At 44.9% G+C, this 20,199-nt stretch overlaps 1 protein-coding gene across 3 annotated transcripts in view; it reads right to left on the bottom strand.

The window, feature by feature from the left end:
- LOC115132113 (uncharacterized) overlaps window positions 1-18,086 on the bottom strand; it is a 31,826-nt gene extending 13,740 nt beyond the window's left edge. The window contains exons 1-5 of one of the 3 annotated variants that reach the window (XM_065024137.1): window positions 17,849-18,086; window positions 12,628-12,691; window positions 11,470-11,588; window positions 4,898-5,052; window positions 4,458-4,742 (exon numbers count right to left, since the gene is read on the bottom strand). In XM_065024137.1, the coding sequence (XP_064880209.1) occupies window positions 4,458-4,582 (125 nt within the window). In that variant the 5' untranslated portion in view covers window positions 4,583-4,742; window positions 4,898-5,052; window positions 11,470-11,588; window positions 12,628-12,691; window positions 17,849-18,086. The remainder of the gene's footprint in view (window positions 1-4,457; window positions 4,743-4,897; window positions 5,053-11,469; window positions 11,589-12,627; window positions 12,692-17,848) is intronic. The other 2 variants (XM_065024141.1, XM_065024139.1) reach the window with 2 other exon arrangements.
- Between the last annotated feature and the right edge of the window lie 2,113 nt (window positions 18,087-20,199).

Below are 20,199 nucleotides of genomic sequence, written 5' to 3'. Positions count from 1 at the left end.
CATGGTCCGTCCCTAACTCTGGAGGGAACGCCATATCTGGAGACAGTGTTGTTTTCTCCTCCATGGTCCGTCCTAACTCTGGAGGGAACGCCATATCTAACTCTGGACTCTGGGGAACGCCATATCTGGAGACAGTGTTGTTATCTCCTCCATGGTCCGTCCTAACTCTGGAGGGAACGCCATATCTGGAGACAGTGTTGTTTTCTCCTCCATGGTCCGTCCTAACTCTGGAGGAACGCCATATCTGGAGACAGTGTGTTGTCCGTTTCTCATATCTGGAGACAGTGTTGTTTTCTCCTCCATGGTCCGTCCTAACTCTGGAGGAACGCCATATCTGGAGACAGTGTTGTTTTCTCCTCCATGGTCCGTCCTAACTCTGGAGGAACGCCATATCTGGAGACAGTGTTGTTTTCTCCTCCATGGTCCGTCCTAACTCTGGAGGAACGCCATATCTGGAGACAGTGTTGTTTTCTCCTCCATGGTCCGTCCTAACTCTGGAGGGAACGTCACATCTGGAGACAGTGTTGTTTTCTCCTCCATGGTCCGTCCTAACTCTGGAGGGAACGCCATATCTGCAGACAGTGTTGTTTTCTCCTCCATGGTCCTCCTAACTCTGGAGGGAACGCCATATCTGGAGACAGTGCTGTTTTCTCCTCCATGGTCCGTCCTAATCTGAACGCCATAGACAGTGTTGTTTTCTCCTCCATGGTCCGTCCTAACTCTGGAGGGAACGCCATATCTGGAGACAGTGTTGTTTTCTCCTCCATGGTCCGAACGCCCTAACTCTGGAGGGAACGCCATATCTGGAGACAGTGTTGTTTTCTCCTCCATGGTCCGTCCTAACTCTGGAGGGAACGCCATATCTGGAGACAGTGTTGTTTTCTCCTCCATGGTCCGTCCTAACTCTGGAGGGAACGTCACATCTGGAGACAGTGTTGTTTTCTCCTCCATGGTCCGTCCTAACTCTGGAGGGAACGTCACATCTGGAGACAGTGTTGTTATCTCCTCCATGGTCCGTCCTAACTCTGGAGGGAACGCCATATCTGCAGACAGTGTTGTTTTCTCCTCCATGGTCCGTCCTAACTCTGGAGGGAACGCCATATCTGGAGACAGTGTTGTTTTCTCCCTCCACTCTGGAGGGGTTGGAGACAGTGTTGTTTCTCCTAACTCTGGAGTGGAACGTCACATCTGGAGACAGTGTTGTTTTCTCCTCCATGGTCCGTCCTAACTCTGGAGGGAACGCCATATCTGGAGACAGTGTTGTTCCGTTTCTCCATATCTGCAGACAGTGTTGTTTTCTCCTCCATGGTCCGTCCTAACTCTGGAGGGAACGCCATATCTGGAGACAGTGTTGTTTTCTCCTTGGTCCGTCCTAACTCTGGAGGGAACGTCATCTGGAGACAGTTTTGTTATCTCCTCCATCTAACTCTGGAGGAACGCCATATCTGGAGACAGTGTTGTTATCTCCTCCATGGTCCGTCCTAACTCTGGAGGGAACGCCATATCTGGAGACAGTGCTGTTTTCTCCTCCATGGTCCGTCCTAACTCTGGAGGGAACGCCATATCTGGAGACAGTGTTGTTATCTCCTCCATGGTCCGTCCTAACTCTGGAGGGAACGCCATATCTGGAGACAGTGTTGTTATCTCCTCCATGGTCCGTCCTAACTCTGGAGGGAACGCCACATCTGGAGACAGTGTTGTTTTCTCCTCCATGGTCCGTCCTAACTCTGGAGGGAACGTCACATCTGGAGACAGTGTTGTTTTCTCCTCCATGGTCCGTCCTAACTCTGGAGGGAACGCCATATCTGGAGACAGTGTTGTTTTCTCCTCCATGGTCCGTCCTAACTCTGGAGGGAACGCCATATCTGGAGACAGTGTTGTTTTCTCCTCCATGGTCCGTCCTAACTCTGGAGGGAACGCCATATCTGGAGACAGTGTTGTTTTCTCCTCCATGGTCCGTCCTAACTCTGGAGGGAACGCCATATTTGGAGACAGTGTTGTTTTCTCCTCCATGGTCCGTCCTAACTCTGGAGGGAACGCCATATCTGCAGACAGTGTTGTTTTCTCCTCCATAGTCCGTCCTAACTCTTGAGGGAACGCCACATCTGGAGACAGTGTTGTTTTCTCCTCCATGGTCCGTCCTAACTCTGGAGGGAACGCCACATCTGGAGACAGTGTTGTTATCTCCTCCATGGTCCGTCCTAACTCTGGAGGGAACGCCATATCTGCAGACAGTGTTGTTTTCTCCTCCATGGTCCGTCCTAACTCTGGAGGGAACGCCATATCTGGAGACAGTGTTGTTTTCTCCTCCATGGTCCGTCCTAACTCTGGAGGGAACGTCACATCTGGAGACAGTGTTGTTTTCTCCTCCATGGTCCGTCCTAACTCTGGAGGGAACGCCATATCTGGAGACAGTGTTGTTTTCTCCTCCATGGTCCGTCCTAACTCTGGAGGGAACGCCATATCTGGAGACAGTGTTGTTTTCTCCTCCATGGTCCGTCCTAACTCTGGAGGAACGCCATATCTGGAGACAGTGTTGTTTTCTCCTCCATGGTCCGTCCTAACTCTGGAGGGAACGTCACATCTGGAGACAGTGTTGTTTTCTCGTCCATGGTCCGTCCTAACTCTGGAGGGAACGCCATATCTGGAGACAGTTTTGTTATCTCCTCCATGGTCCGTCCTAACTCTGGAGGGAACGCCATATCTGCAGACAGTGTTGTTTTCTCCTCCATGGTCCGTCCTAACTCTGGAGGGAACGCCATATCTGGAGACAGTGCTGTTTTCTCCTCCATGGTCCGTCCTAACTCTGGAGGGAACGCCATATCTGGAGACAGTGTTGTTATCTCCTCCATGGTCCGTCCTAACTCTGGAGGGAACGCCACATCTGGAGACAGTGTTGTTTTCTCCTCCATGGTCCGTCCTAACTCTGGAGGGAACGTCACATCTGGAGACAGTGTTGTTTTCTCCTCCATGGTCCGTCCTAACTCTGGAGGGAACGCCATATCTGGAGACAGTGTTGTTATCTCCTCCATGGTCCGTCCTAACTCTGGAGGGAACGCCATATCTGCAGACAGTGTTGTTTTCTCCTCCATGGTCCGTCCTAACTCTGGAGGGAACGCCATATCTGCAGACAGTGTTGTTTTCTCCTCCATGGTCCGTCCTAACTCTGGAGGGAACGCCATATCTGGAGACAGTGCTGTTTTCTCCTCCATGGTCCGTCCTAACTCTGGAGGGAACGCCATATCTGGAGACAGTGTTGTTATCTCCTCCATGGTCCGTCCTAACTCTGGAGGGAACGCCACATCTGGAGACAGTGTTGTTTTCTCCTCCATGGTCAGTCCTAACTCTGGAGGGAACGTCACATCTGGAGACAGTGTTGTTTTCTCCTCCATGGTCCGTCCTAACTCTGGAGGGAACGCCATATCTGGAGACAGTGTTGTTATCTCCTCCATGGTCCGTCCTAACTCTGGAGGGAACGCCATATCTGCAGACAGTGTTGTTTTCTCCTCCATGGTCCGTCCTAACTCTGGAGGGAACGCCATATCTGCAGACAGTGTTCTTTTCTCCTCCATGGTCCGTCCTAACTCTGGAGGGAACGCCATATTTGGAGACAGTGTTGTTTTCTCCTCCATGGTCCGTCCTAACTCTGGAGGGAACGCCATATCTGCAGACAGTGTTGTTTTCTCCTCCATAGTCCGTCCTAACTCTTGAGGGAACGCCACATCTGGAGACAGTGTTGTTTTCTCCTCCATGGTCCATCCTAACTCTGGAGGGAACGCCACATCTGGAGACCGCATTCATGAAGCAATCCATTACAGTACTGCTGCCATTGTTGCTGGAAATACGGAGAAATAATGAGAACTCTGTACCCAACAATGCCACCACGTACTGGTTGATACAAAAGCTGAAGACACATTAAATATACAAACATCACCATCCTCCTTTACCACTTAAATGCTGCATCAGGTTCCTGCGGCATTTAACTAAGCAGCAGACCCAAATATTACATTAACACCCAAAATGTGGAACAACGTTAATAAACAGTCTACCGCGGATCACAACTATAAGTACTTCCGTTAGCCCTCTAAAGGCTACAACAAGGGTTTGTTCTAGACTGTTTCCTTTCCTGAAAGATGTGTGATTACAATATCTACTTCAATTGGAAAAATAACCACATTCCTGTTCACACTTAGGCACAAATACTTTGCTCCAACTGTTTAAGCCTCCGTACGTCCTCAATATAAGCATGTTTGTTAATTTCATGATGCAGATATTCTATCAATCACAGAAATAGCAGAAACACAATAAAACAATTATTTTCCACATGAGTGACATATGGTATCAAGGGCCATTGCTTACTGAACTGTTAGTTGTTTGATGAACAATTTGAGATGTTACAATGTACAACTTCTCACCAGTGATATAGATAATTGTGTCTATCACAAAGATACATCTACCTTATCAGTTTGTGGTTTCCATCAAGGTGCCATAACGAGATTGATCCAGCAACACGGTATGATCTTCTATGCAGCCTCTGCGACATGGCTTTGAGGGCAGCCGCCCTCGGGTTAACACGAAGCATGCTGTCCCTCACTCTGCGTCTCTGCACCCAGAGCCCTTAAATGTGCTCGAACAGCCCCCAGTCCATGTTTGTCGTTCCCAGCCACCAAGTCCTTCGTCCTTTCATCCAGAGCCAAGTCTGACATGTCAGAATATACAGTACATGTGACAGATTGAAGTGTCTGGGGAAAAAAGGAACCATTTGCAGGGATGAGGTAACAATCATTTTAAAGTCCTGTCTTGATAGTAGTCATTCTAAATTGTTCAATTGGTAAGAAACTTGAAACCATGCATCTAAAGTCTGTAGTTTATAGCATTACTCCGAAGCACAACTGACCTTAGTCAACGTTTGACTGTCGATCGGGACACGTAGAATATCTACCACACTGAAAACACAGGACATCAGAAACCTCAGTTGCTCTTGAGTGATGACATAACAAGGTGCAACTCTAGTTCCTCTCCAAGTCCGAGGAGCCCGGTAACCGGAACTGGCTGTAACAATAATACACTGTGTTTAGGCTACTTAATGTATTGTGACACAGCCCACCCCCCTCATTCCAAAAACACTTAAATTATAGTAACAAATTGTCACTAAGTAATAGTGGCCAAGTAATGTTTTTATAATATTGGATTTTAAAACCAAGACATAAATAGAAATGTTGACCAAAAACGAATTCAATGGGCAGCAGGAGAACGAAGTGTGAAAAAAAACAGTAAACCCAACCGCACCCAACATCGATCAGCCTCCCACTAGCACACTCAAGGCTCCTCTGCATGGGTTCCATTCTGCAAGACGACAGTTGTGAAAATAGAGACCATGGATGGGACTGTGATTCCTGTTCAAACAGTGCCAGAGTACTAACGTTAACGTTCCTGGTTTATGTCTGAAGTTGTTCATTTCTACATCATAGGCATAGATGTCACACTGGTGTTTGGCAGAGACGATGGCCAGCTGCTGTCCAAGCGTTTTGTTGAAGCGCTCCACAAGGCCATCACTTTGAGGATGGAGAGGAGTAGTGCGGGTCTTGTGAATACCCAGCCTCTCACACATGGTGGCGAACACAAGGGACTCAAAGTTTCTGCCTTGGTTGTTGTGGATGGACTCTGCAGCTCCAAACCTGCTGAACATCTCCGCTCTCAGGGAGTCGACGATGGTCTCTGACTCCTGGTCAGGCAAAGCATAGACCTCGGGCCATTTTGTGAAATATTCCAAGGTCGTGAGCACCCAGTGGTTTCCACTGTCTGTGGTGGGGAACGGCCCAACTACATCCACTCCCACCCTCTCCATGGGAGCCCCCACTGGGACCTGTTGGAGCTGAGCATGAGAGCAGCCTGGGGGGCCCTTTCTTGCTGTGCAGTTGTCACAGCGGCAGCAAAAGTCCTCCATGTCCCTCTTGTGCTGCCCCCAGTAAAAGCCCTGACGGAGGCGGCAGAGCGTTTTTGTGACCCCCAAAGTGTCCAGTCCCCACCCTCCCATGAGTACTCTGGAGCACAGTTTCCGCAATGCTCGGGGTTGGAGTGGCGTGCCCCTGACCTGTGCACCACTGTGAAGTCATACAGCGGAAGATCCTCCAACCAGCAAGCCACCTGCCCCTCTGGCTCTCTGAAAGACATGAGCCACTGGAGAGCAGAGTGGTCAGTCCTTACAGTAAATGGTAGGTAGTACTTGAAGTGTTTGACGGAAGCCACAACAGCCAGGAGCTCCCGCCGGTGACATAGTAGCGGCACTCATGTTTGTCAAATGTTTTGCTGAAGTACGCCACCACTCTCTCCCCCTCTGGCACCACCTGGGCCAGCACCCCACCCATGCCCACATTGCTCGCGTCTGTGTCCAGGATAAAGGGCAAGGTGAGGTCAGGGGGGGTGAGAACGAGGGCCTAGATCAGTGCACTTTTGAGGGTGGTGAAGGCCTCCTCACACTCCACTGTCCAAGTGAAGGCCTTGTCCTTCGGCAGCATGAGGTTCAGGGGAGCAGCGACGCTTGAGAAGCCCCGTACAAACCTCCTTTAGTACGAGGCCAGGCCCAGGAAGCTCTTCAGCTGACGCTGGCCGGTGGGGGTGGGCCAGTCTCGGACAGCCCCAACCTTGTTCTCCATGGTGCAGATCCCCTCCTTTCCCACTCGGTGGCCCAAGAAGGGCATCTCTCTACTCATGAAGTGGCACTTCTCGGGGTGGAGCTTCAGACCTGCGGCAGCCACCCTCTCCAGCACACGCCGTAGCGCCACCAGGGCTGACTGGAAGGAGCTGCCATGGGCCAGGATGTCACCGAGGTATGCCAGACACTGCTGTCGTGGGCAGCCATCCAGCACACTGTCCATCAAACACTCAAAAGTAACTGGAGCGTTGCACAGGCCGAAGCACAGGACCTTGAACTGCCAGTGTACTCTGTTAGTGGAGAACGCAGTTTTGGCTCTGGCCTCTGGGGAGAGTTGCACCTGCCAGTAGCCACTGCGGAGGTCTAGTGAGGAGAACCAGGAGAACTCCCTAACCAGGTCCAGTGACTCATCGATACGTGGTATGGGGTATGAGTCCTTCCTGGTTACCTCGTTCAGCCGCCTGTAGTCCACACAAAACCTCAGCTTGCCCCCCCTTCTTAGAAACCATGACGACTGGCGCCGCCCAGGGGCCGTCTGAGGGCTCGATGAAGTATGCCCGCTGCATCTCCAACACAGCCTTGTCTGCCGCCTCCTGGCGTGCCAGCGGGATACGGTGGGGACGCATCGTGATGGGTCGAGCATCACCAGTGTTGATCTCATGCTGCACCAGATGAGTCTGATCCACCTCTTCCTCACTCAGTGCAAAGCTGTCTCTGAATTCAAACAGCAACTGCCACAACCGTTACTGCTGTTCAGGGTCAAGACCAACACAGTTCCTCCCCCATATCTCCCTCACTGCAGACAGTGTCCACTCCTCTCCCATCTGGGGTAGCTGGGCTGGGGGAGCGCGGCCGGGGCTCACAGAGGGATGTGTCGTGGAGGTAGCTGGGGGAATGTAACACACAGCCGTAGGTGACAGGGGGGCTGGGGGAAAGTCACACACAGATGTGGGGGAAGGGGGGCAGCCATGAGTTTTTGCTGCTTTAACTGTTGGAGTAAAGGGTTTGTTGGGTTGTGTGAATGTGACATCAGGGGGGGCCATGGTGACTGCCGGCCCTCCCTGGAAGCTCAGTGTGCCCCCATTTAGGTCTAACTGGCAGCCTGTGCTCCTAAGAAGGTCCAACCCCAGGATACAAGGGTCCTGCACAGCCGCCACCCACACAGGATGACGCACAGTCCTGCCCCCTACTGTCAGAGTCATTATTCCCTTCCCTTTCATGGGTGCCAGCTCACTTGTGACTGTGTGGAGCTGCACAGTTGTGTGCTCACACTGAGTACAACCTGGCACATTATCTATCCTCACCCAGTGTCCACCAGGACAGAGCAGGGCACCCCCTCCACAGTGACAGGGACATGACAAAAGTCCCCAACACAGGTCCAACCCACCACAACAACAAGCTCCACCAGCTTGCCCTCGTATGCTTCTGGGGGAAGTGGAGCCTTGCTTCCCCGTCTGTGCCGGTGGTCTCCTCCTGAAGAAGATGGTGGTTGGGATAGAAAGCCAGGGGTCCGCACTACCCCGTCTATGCAGACCCCGAGCCGTTTCCCTGAGCTCTGGGGGACATGGGGCAATCCCGGCGCAGATGGCCTGGCTGGCCACAACCCCAGCAGATCCTGGGACCAGGGCGTGTGTTTCGGGCCGCCTGTACCGACACAGCACAAATGAGTTCTGTCATTTCAGCCACCCATGCAGGCTTTTCCAGATCTGGGCTGCTCTGCCCCCCAGCCCGCACAGAGGGTCTGTCTCCCTGCACCCCTACCAACGCCCCAGCTGAAAGCCCACACCAGCTCCCTCTCCAAAGCCATCTCCAAGGCTATCATCAATAACTCCGGAAGAGCCAGCTGGGTCTGTATGCACAGCTCCATAGGAGAGAGAACCTGTATGAACTGGTCCCGTGCTAGCATATTCCCCCCCGAGAGAGGCTCTCAATGTTATTAGCTAGCACCTGTAGAGGCACTCCAGGTTGCCTCCGTCTATTACTCAGTTCGGGGCGCAGCAGCCCAGGCTGTACACACTGTCCACAGCGCCTCCTCAGTGCTCCTACTAAAGCACCATAATCACGTCTGTCCTCGGGCTAATCAATATCAAACAGGCCAGCGCATCATCCGTGAGGCATAAAGCCAAGCGTGGACAAGCTAAGCTAAAGCTGTGTTTTGCTATATTGCACTTGTGATTTCATGACAATTAAATATTTTTAGTATTTTTGAATTTGGCGCTCTGCATTTCAGCGGATGTTGACGAAAATGATCCCGCTAACGGGATGGGTGCATCAAGAAGTCGATTTAATGAAAGGAGGAGCTAGGGAAATTGTCTGGTAAAATTAGCATATTAAAGAACGTGTTAAGTTATATTGTGTATATTTAGCAGCTGTAGGCGTTAACTTCCTGATGCACCCCATCCCGTTAGCGGGATCATTTTCATCAACACCCGCTGAATTGCAGCGCGCCATATTCAAATAAAATGACTAAACATATTTAATTTTCATGAAATCACAAGTGCAATATAGCAAAACACAGTTTAGCTTGTTGTTAATCCACCTGCCGTGTCAGATTTTGAAAATATGCTTTACAGCGAAAGCAATCCAAGCGTTTGTGTGAGTTTATCGATCATCATACGGCGTTGGCCCACTCCAGAGCTTTCCCTGAGAGGTACGAGACGAGGGTGGCCACCCTCTCCCTTCCCGGAGGAGCTGGATAGACGGTGCCCAGGTAGAGGTCCAGCTGTAGCAGGAAGCCCTGGCACCATGCCGCCGTTCCATCATACTCTCCGGGAAGGGCGAGACGCATCCCACTGGAACCGGGTACAGGAGGGACGGTTAGTGAGGACTCCTGTTGTACTGGAGGAGGTACTGGAGAACCTCCTTGTCTCTCCCAGTGATCCATCATCTGAACTATGAGGTCCATAGCGATGACGAGATGTTGAATCAAATCCATGTGCTCCTGGACACGCTCCTCAACTCCACTACTATAGGTACCTGACCCTGCTCCATTTTTCATGTATCCATTTGTTTTGTCTTGTTCCCCTCACACCTGGTTTTCATTCCCCAATCAATCTACATGTATTTATTCCTCTGTTCCCAGAAAAACAAACCAGTCTGGCGCATCAACAACGAACAAGTAACACAAACAATCTCACACAAAGACATCATCATGTCTTTGTGTGAGATTGTTTGTGTTACTTGTTCGTTGTTGAATGATGTCAACGATGTATAGAATCAATCTTTAGGATGTTTTTAACATAAATCTTCAATAATGTTCCAACCGGAGAATTCCTTTGTCTGTAGAATTGCCATGGAACGCAAGCTAACTTTCACATGAGCGCGGATGGTCAGCTCATGCCTCTCTGGCAGACCTCTGACTCAATCCCCTCTCATTCCCCCCTCCTTCACAGTAGAAGCATCAAACAAGTTTCTAAAGACTGTTGTCATCTAGTGGAAGCCTTAGGAAGTGCAATATGACCCCATAGACACTGTATTTTCGATAGGCAATGAGTTGAAAAACGACAAACCTCAGATTTCCCACTTCCTGGTTGGATTTTTTCTCAGGTTTTTGCCTGCCATATAAGTTCTGTTATACTCACCGACATCATTCAAACAGTTTTAGAAACTTCAGGGTGTTTTCCATCCAAATCTACTAATTATATGCATATTCTAGCTTTTATTGCTGAGTAGTAGGCAGTTTAATTTGGGCATGCTTTTCATCCAAAATTCCCAATGCTGCCCCCTACACTAGAGAAGTTAATTGTTTTGTTATAATGTTAATTTAAGTTCCATTCATTGTTTTGTAGTAATGTTCATTTAAGTTCCATTCATTGTTTTGTAGCAATGTTCATTTAAGTTCCATTCATTGTTTTGTAGTAATGTTAATTTAAGTTCCATTCATTGTTTTCGCTGCCATCACGATTCCTCACGATCATGTCCCTTTGCTCCGGTGGAAGGGAGATGAACATGTTACATGTGTATTACTTGCATTAGTCACTGTTGAGATTATTGACCTAATTGAATATCTCTTCTCTGTTTTCCATTACTAGAATTTTGGAAAAACCAGAGAGAAGTGGGACCTAGTAAGTGTTTCCTTTACTTGACCACAACAAACAGGATCTATGTATGATAAAGCTAAGCTAAACTCTTCTCTCTTCTCTCTCTCTCTTCAGCCACTGACACATCAAATGGAGTGTCTGCATCAACAGGCACGTCATAGAGCTACTTCTAGACTGCATGATGCAGAAATAGTACCAGAAGTATCATTAGATGCATATCAGCATATCTCAAAATATCTGAAAAACTTGATTAGTCTATTCCATCATAGATGGGATGTCTAAAGTATTGCACCAAGTACTGAGTGTAAAATTACAAAGCAGACATTATTTTTTATTTGATATCAATTATTGTGCTTTTAAGCTAATTTATTGATCGTTTATAGACTTATATAGATGTTTCTAGATGCTTTATAGAGGGGCTGTAGTCGATGTGTTTCTTCTCTGCGTTTCCTTAGGTGTCTCCTACTGTGCTGTTAACCTCTAGCGTCGAGCAATCCCGTATCCGGGAGCGTAATCATAGCCTCAAGCTCATTACCATAACGCAACGTTTCTTATTCATGAAAATCGCAAATGAAATGAAATAAATATATTCAAACACAAGCTTAGCCTTTTGTTAACAACACTGTCATCTCAGATTTTCAAAATATGTTTTTCAACCAAAGCTACACAAGTATTTGTGTAAGAGTATTGATAGCCTAGCATAGCATTAAGCCTAGCATTCAGCAGGCAACATTTTCACAAAAACAAGAAAAGCATTCAAATAAAATCATTTACCTTTGAAGAACTTCGGATGTTTTCAATGATGAGACTCTTAGTTAGATAGCAAATGTTCATTTTTTCCCCAAAGATTATTTGTGTAGACGAAATAGCTCCGTTTTGTTCATCACGTTTGGCTAAGAAAGACACCGGAAAATGAAGTCACTTACAACGCCAAACTTTTTTCCAAATTAGCTCCATAATATCGACAGAAACATGGCAAACGTTGTTTAGAATCAATCCTCAAGGTGTTTTTCACATATCTATTCGATAATCTATCAGTGGTGGCAGTTGGCTTCTCATCAGAAGAAAACTGAAAAATACTGCAGCTGGAGATTACGCAATAATTGCGACGGAGGACACCAAGCGACCACCTGGTAGATGTAGTCTCTTATGGTCAATCTTCCAATGATATGCCTACAAATACGTCACAATGCTGCAGACACCTTGGGGAAAACGTGGAAAATGTAAGCTGACTCTTAGCTCCTTCACAGCCATATAAGGAGTCATTGCCATGAGGCGATTTTAAAAAATGCGGCACTTCCTGATTGGATTTTTATCTGTTTTTTTTCTGTAACATCAGTTCTGTGGCACTCACAGACAATATGAGTGTTTTCTTTCCAAAGCTGTCAATTATATGCATAGTCGAGCATCTTTTCGTGACAAAATATCTTGTTTAAAACGGGAACGTTTTTCATCCAAAAATTAAAATAGCGCCCCCTATATCCAAAACACAACCGCAGCTGAAGAGGGGCAGGGGAAGGAAGGTATGAAGCCCAGCATCTTCCACTTCTATGTTTGATCTGAAGGGACCAATTAGGAGTTAGGAATATAACTTTAACCTCCTGGGCCACCCAAATGAAAAACTGTATGCATGCATGACTGTACAGTAAATCGCTTTGGATAAATGAGTTTGCTAACTGGCATAAACAGAATTATATTTAGATGTTAGCAATATGGTGGTAGCTCTATCTAGCGATGGCAATGGGACTTCGGGCACTCCAACTATCCTGTTTTGTTTGTTATTTTGCAGAGGAAGCCTTGGCGAGGGAAAATGATCATAAAGATGATTCAGTAAATACTTCAGTACTGTAGGACGGTAAGTTTGACTGTAAAATAATATATACTGCATCCACCTCATTCTCTTAATTGTGAACCAATTTAGGCCAACTTTACCAGTATGTTGAACTCTTGTTCTTACTGATGTGTTTTAGCTGTGGATCTGTGGGCCAGAGGATCACTGTGGATGAAGAGAAACAAATATCTAGGCAATGAGCATTCGATGACAAAAGGAACAATCTACCACTTTATTGTGCCCATTAAAAGAATGTTACATCCCGATCTGAGAAATAGAGGTACATTTGAGTTACAGATGTAGGATCTTAATTTGAGCTAAACTGAGTTTGTTACTGCAGGAAAATAGTCCTGCAGAAAGGATTTTTTAAAATATGGATTATAATCAAACATTTATTTATAATACATTTTGTAGGGGTTAATATATTTTTTGTACAGGAGAATCAAGTCAGAAGTTTCAAAGTGGAAATTACAAACTTCAGAAGCCCTTTTCAGCCTTGAGTACACTACACGTTTTACATGCCTCCCGAGTGGCGCATTGGTCTAAGGCTAGCTGCACCCGGGAGACCCATGGGGCGGCGCACAATTGAGTTCCAGTGGTGTGTTAATGGCATGTAAACACATTAATCTCACTTCCAGGGGTGTATTAATGGCATGTAAACACAATCTGAGTTCCAGTGGTGTATTAATGGCAAGTAAACACCTTAATCTGAGTTCCAGTGGTGTATTAATGGCATGTAAACACCATAATCTGAGTTCCAGTGGTGTATTAATGGCATGTAAACACATTAATCTGAGTTCCAGTGGTGTATTAATGGCATGTAAACACCTTAATATGAGTTCCAGTGGTGTATTAATGGCATGTAAACACATTAATCTGAGTTCCAGTGGTGTATTAATGGCATGTAAACACCTTAATCTCACTTCCAGTGGTGTATTAATGGCATGTAAACACCATAATCTGAGTTCCAGTGGTGTATTAATGGCATGTAAACACATTAATCTCACTTCCAGTGGTGTATTAATGGCATGTAAACACCTTAATCTCACTTCCAGTGGTGTATTAATGGCATGTAAAAACACCCTAATCTGAGTTCCAGGGGTGTATTAATGGCATGTAAACACCTTAATCTGAGTTCCAGTGGTGTATTAATGGCATGTAAACACCCTAATCTGAGTTCCAGTGGTGTATTAATGGCATGTAAACACATTAATCTCACTTCCAGGGGTGTATTAATGGCATGTAAACACATTAATCTCACTTCCAGTGGTGTATTAATGGCATGTAAACACATTAATCTCACTTCCAGTGGTGTATTAATGGCACGTAAACACCCTAATCTGAGTTCCAGTGGCGTATTAATGGCATGTAAACACCTTAATCTGAGTTCCAGTGGTGTATTAATGGCATGTAAACACCTTAATCTCACTTCCAGTGGTGTATTAATGGCATGTAAACACCCTAATCTGAGTTCCAGTGGTGTATTAATGGCACGTAAACACCCTAATCTGAGTTCCAGTGGTGTATTAATGGCATGTAAACACCTTAATCTGAGTTCCAGTGGTGTATTAATGGCATGTAAACACATTAATCTGAGTTCCAGTGGTGTATTAATGGCATGTAAACACATTAATCTCACTTCCAGGGGTGTATTAATGGCATGTAAACACAATCTGAGTTCCAGTGGTGTATTAATGGCAAGTAAACACCTTAATCTGAGTTCCAGTGGTGTATTAATGGCATGTAAACACCCTAATCTGAGTTCCAGGGGTGTATTAATGGCATGTAAACACCTTAATCTGAGTTCCAGTGGTGTATTAATGGCATGTAAACACATTAATCTGAGTTCCAGTGGTGTATTAATGGCATGTAAACACCTTAATCTCACTTCCAGTGGTGTATTAATGGCATGTAAACACCATAATCTGAGTTCCAGTGGTGTATTAATGGCATGTAAACACATTAATCTCACTTCCAGTGGTGTATTAATGGCATGTAAACACCTTAATCTCACTTCCAGTGGTGTATTAATGGCATGTAAACACCCTAATCTGAGTTCCAGGGGTGTATTAATGGCATGTAAACACCTTAATCTGAGTTCCAGTGGTGTATTAATGGCATGTAAACACCCTAATCTGAGTTCCAGTGGTGTATTAATGGCATGTAAACACATTAATCTCACTTCCAGGGGTGTATTAATGGCATGTAAACACATTAATCTCACTTCCAGTGGTGTATTAATGGCATGTAAACACATTAATCTCACTTCCAGTGGTGTATTAATGGCACGTAAACACCCTAATCTGAGTTCCAGTGGCGTATTAATGGCATGTAAACACCTTAATCTGAGTTCCAGTGGTGTATTAATGGCATGTAAACACCTTAATCTGAGTTCCAGTGGTGTATTAATGGCATGTAAACACATTCATCTGAGTTCCAGTGGTGTATTAATGGCATGTAAACACATTAATCTCACTTCCAGGGGTGTATTAATGGCATGTAAACACAATCTGAGTTCCAGTGGTGTATTAATGGCATGTAAACACCTTAATCTCACTTCCAGTGGTGTATTAATGGTTCCTAATCTGAGTTCAGGGTGTATTAATGGCATGTAAACACCTTAATCTGAGTTCCAGTGGTGTTCCATTAATGGCATGTAAACACATTAATCTGACTTCCAGGGGTGTATTAATGGCATGTAAACACATTAAAACTTCCAGTGGTGTATTAATGGCATGTAAACACATTAATCTCACTTCCAGTGGTGTATTAATGGCATGTAAACACCTAATCTGAGTTCCAGTGGGTGTATTAATGGCATGTAAACACCTTAATCTGAGTTCCAGTGGTGTATTAATGGCATGTAAACACCTTAATCTCACTTCCAGTGGTGTATTAATGGCATGTAAACACCTAATCTGAGTTCCAGTGGTGTATTAATGGCATGTAAACACCTAATCTGAGTTCCAGTGGTGTATTAATGGCATGTAAACACATTAATCTGAGTTCCAGTGGTGTATTAATGGCATGTAAACACATTCATCTGAGTTCCAGTGGTGTATTAATGGCATGTAAACACATTAATCTCACTTCCAGTGGTGTATTAATGGCATGTAAATCTGAGTTCCAGTGGTGTATTTTTAAACACCTTAATCTCACTTCCAGTGGTGTATTAATGGCATGTAAACACCTAATCTGAGTTCCAGGGGTGTATTAATGGGGTTTCTGAGTTCCAGTGGTGTATTAATGGCATGTAAACACCTAACTGAGTTCCAGTGTGTATTAATGGCATGTAAACACATTAATCTCACTTCCAGGGGTGTATTAATGGCATGTAAACACATTAATCTCACTTCCAGTGGTGTATTTGGCATGTAAGCACAATCTGAGTTCCAGTTGATTAATGGCATGTAAACACATTAATTTGATTCCAGTGGTGTATTAATGGCATGTAAACACATTAATCTCACTTCCAGTGGTGTATTAATGGCATGTAAACACCCTAATCTGAGTTCCAGTGGTGTATTAATGGCATGTACACACCCTAATCTGAGTTCCAGTGGTGTATTAATGGCATGTAAACACATTAATCTCACTTCCAGTGGTCTATTAATGGCATGTAAACACATTCATCTCACTTCAAGTGGTGTATTAATGGCATGTAAACACATTAATCTCACTTCCAGTGGTGTATTAATGGCATGTACACACATTAATCTCACTTCCAGTGGTGTATTAATGGCATGTACACACATTAATCTCACTTCCAGTGGTGTATTAATGGCATGTAAGCACAATCTGAGTTCCAGTGGCGTTTTTGATCTGCACATGTGCTATCATGCGCAGCGCAAGCCTCCTTTTCTGGCACAGGTGAAGTGAGTTTGGAAAATCTGAAAGTATGCATAGTTTTCACATGCAAACTTTATATAGTATGTCCAAACTCTGAATCAGATAAGCTTCCCAAAATGATATGATCGATGTGATAGAACGTTTATGTTGATTGGTGATTTTCAGGTTGCCCGAATATGACCTGTCCACCGGATTGTAGAGGAAATCGTTCTTCTCGCAAAGCATGTGAATGTTATAAACAAACTAATATATTAATCAGAGTATTAACACTAATCATATTATTGAATGCATATAAACATACCTGTTGTTACATGAAATACAGTAGTTTGTAAAAATACTTAATTTAAAGTTTGTGCTTATATAGAAATATGCAGTTGGTAAAGTGCAATTGCTCAAACTAAAGCCATGTGCCTTTAAAGCCTGCTCACACTTCTACTCTGCCAGTGTGTATCTCTGTGTATATCTCTGTTCTTTCTTAACCTATGTGAGAACAAGTTTACTGCAGTACTAGCTAACTTTACAATGACAATCTTAAACTGTGTGATGTGATTGCAAGATCACTGCCTTACCTCTCATAATCAATAATAGTCAAGTAAATTTTTACCCAGTGCTGTCGAATTGGAATGTAAATAATCTATAGTTTTACATGTTTATTTTCTGCAACTTAAATCAATGTTGATTTTGTGTTGAATGTATGTAACAGTATGTTGTATGCATATATTTCTACAGAGACCAAGGCCTCAGTTTTGTACATGTTGTGAGAGTGAAGTCTTTTTAACAGAATTGTAAAACTGTCACACTTAGAACTTAGTTGTAATAAAGCAGTGGTTGCTTGTTTTGTGCTTTTAAAGTGTGATTTATGCATTCCTAAACAACAAAAACATGTGGAACTATGGCAAAGGGTCAAGTCTACAAAACGTAGTGAGTGGAGGTTCTAAAATGGATGCTTCAGATTTATACATCCGGTTCGACATCTGACTCCTTTATCTGTGGTGCACTTTGTGACAGTTGAACAAAGGAGTCTCTATTGCACCCCCTAGTCGACTCACACGATCACTGCATCATAAAATGAGGAAGGGTGTGGCTTAGTTGTTACTATCTGATCACGCTAGAAACGACGGAACATTACAACCACATAGTCCCTTTCACCTCTCCCCCTAACCTTAACCATTACCCAAACCTTAACCCTAACTCTAAATTGTGTACCAAAAATGTACGTAGTTACACATTAGTTCGGACAAAATTGTAACTTTAGTTCTTTCTAGCATGGCCATCTACAGTAGTAACTACAGAGTTGTTTTTCGATGCACTCAGTTACTCACAGATGCTCCCTTCTGGATGTACAGCCCAAAGCACCATGGACACCGTTGTGGCCAGTTTGTGCTGTTAGATTATGTCTAGTTGTGTGCGTGTTTGTGTGTACCCACAATGCCTGCATGTGAGTTCAAGTCTCTACCCTTGAATGACACTCACCTTGAGGATCCGTTTCCTGCTGTCGGCTATCGATGAATAAACAACAACTTTGGTTTCACCACACCTCCTGTTCACTTTTAAAAGTAACTCCTTCTGCCCTTGTCATGTGCTGACCCAGCTCATTTACCCTTCAAAGCTAAACGACACAGTGTCCCAGAGTCCACTCGTTTATGACATCCTTAATCCTAGACTAAAGAACAAGGTTTTTCTGAACCTTTCCTGTCTAAGTTGATGAACAACCAACCACAATTTGTGCAATCGTTGTGCTATTGCAGGACTAGTGTCCGAGTCCTTATAGTGATCTTTTCAAACTGGCAGAATCACGGAACAGAACCCTGCTAACGGAATGTTCATTTCAGAGTAGAATTCATTGTTAAATGGAACAGATCCCTCTCTCTTACTTGACTGTAGACAGCTCAGACTCAGTTATTCAACTGAACATTTTTCATTTGAAGGCCTAATAATACGTAATATTGACTTGTTAATAGATGAATAGATACCAGATGAGTTCTGGTCCAACAGACAGTATAGCCTACTATTGTACCACATGTTACACTGTAAGATCAAGCCCAATGACATGCTGTCTGCTTCACAGCCTCACACATTGACCTAATGTTCTAAGGTAACTGTCTTCAGGGTGAATATCCTTCATCTCTGTGACATTGTTTATGACCTGGTAGTAATGGTCTTTATTAATGTATAACTATGGCAGAGGGATCGTCAGGTTGGCTACTTTTATGGTACGTAGTTCCTCTGACCCTGTTACAATAATGATAACCTCATACCCAGGCTGGAATTACTGGTGACAGAGAGATAGAGAGAGAGAAACGGAGAGAGAGACAGAGAGAAACGGAGAGACAGAGAGAGACAGAGAGAGACAGAGAGAGACAGAGACAGAGAGAAACAGAGACAGAGAGAAACAGAGAGAGAGAGAAATGGAGAGAGAGACAGAGAGAGAGAGAGAGAGAGAGAGAGAGAGAGAGAGAGAAACGGAGAGAGAGACAGAGATAGAGAGAGAGAAACGGAGAGAGAGAGAGCCGGCTGGTGGATGAGACTACAATAAAGATAACTTGATGATAAGACTGAAAGAGCTTAAACAAGCGTGTGTGTGTGTGTGTGTGTGTGTGTGTGTGTGTGTGTGTGTGTGTGTGTGTGTGTGTGTGTGCTTGAAGCCCTGACAGCTCTGTCCACTCACAGAACCATGCGTGCCAAGTGTGTGAGTACATGCTGTCTGTGTGTGTGTTTGTGCACGTGCCTGCGTGCATGCATGTAAAGCCCTGCCAAAGAGCACAAAGTGCTGCCCACTCACACAGCCATTGCATCTGGTGGCTCTCTAGAGCAGCAATAATAAAGAGAGATAGAGGGGAGATATTCAGGAATGGGAGAGCCCAAACTGCACAGTTGTATCATTAGTAATGCCAAGAAGCAGAGAGAGAGAGAGAGAGAGTGAGAAGGATGAGAAACAGAGACAGAAGTGTATTTCTTGTTTCTACCAGGAGGAGGCAGTACTAAGCAAAGCTTTTGCACTGCTGGCTGCACCCATCAGTAGCACAGTGACTGGGAGTAGCATGTCAAACACATCACAGAAATAAACATGTTTATTTACCCCATACAAAAAGCACAAATAGATTAAATCTACACATTAATATTGCATACTGTAATGTTTTGTAATGGTCATAGGATTTACTGGAATCAGTCGAGACTTTAGAGACATAAACAAGGATTATGGAAAGATTAGGTCCTGTAAGAAAGCAGGAAGTACACATGGGAGCCAACTGATCCATTTGTGTCACTCAGTGGGAGTTGATGTCTAATCCCTCTTCCCTTTCTCATTATAGGAATCAGTATGACAGCCATGAGCCATTGACCAACTCATAATTTTCGGCTGTTGACACCACAAAATCGACACTGGTGTCGACATCACAGTTCCACACGAATGACTGCCACGTCCACTCTGTCTCAAAATGTTTAACCCGGACACTGCATTTTAACTTGCTTATCCACTCAAAATGTTGCTTCCTCAACAGTTTCTTCAAACTGTTTTGTATGTATTTAATGTATATATAGATATTAAACTGTCTTAATGACATCTCTCATTTCCTTATTACCATAGCGCCTCCATGGTAACAGCGTGAGCATCTTTAGATTATTCCGCAGCCCACTAGTGAGCTAATCTAAAACCAGCATGGGAGGGACATACCTCCTATTACAACCCGTTGTAGAGGGAGATTTTTAATGTTATTCTCAGAATTCTACCCCACTCACAGAATTCTGCATTCTACCTGCCCCTTCTAAGTGGAGCTAGATCAATGAATGCAAGGAATTCTCTTTCCAAAACTGTCAGGTTCCCC

This window comes from Oncorhynchus nerka, linkage group LG2 (assembly GCF_034236695.1).
Source record: "Oncorhynchus nerka isolate Pitt River linkage group LG2, Oner_Uvic_2.0, whole genome shotgun sequence".
In the NCBI taxonomy this organism is placed as follows: Eukaryota; Metazoa; Chordata; class Actinopteri; order Salmoniformes; family Salmonidae; genus Oncorhynchus; species Oncorhynchus nerka.
Note: the sequence above shows the minus strand (reverse complement) of the source record. Positions and strands in the feature narration are given on the sequence as shown.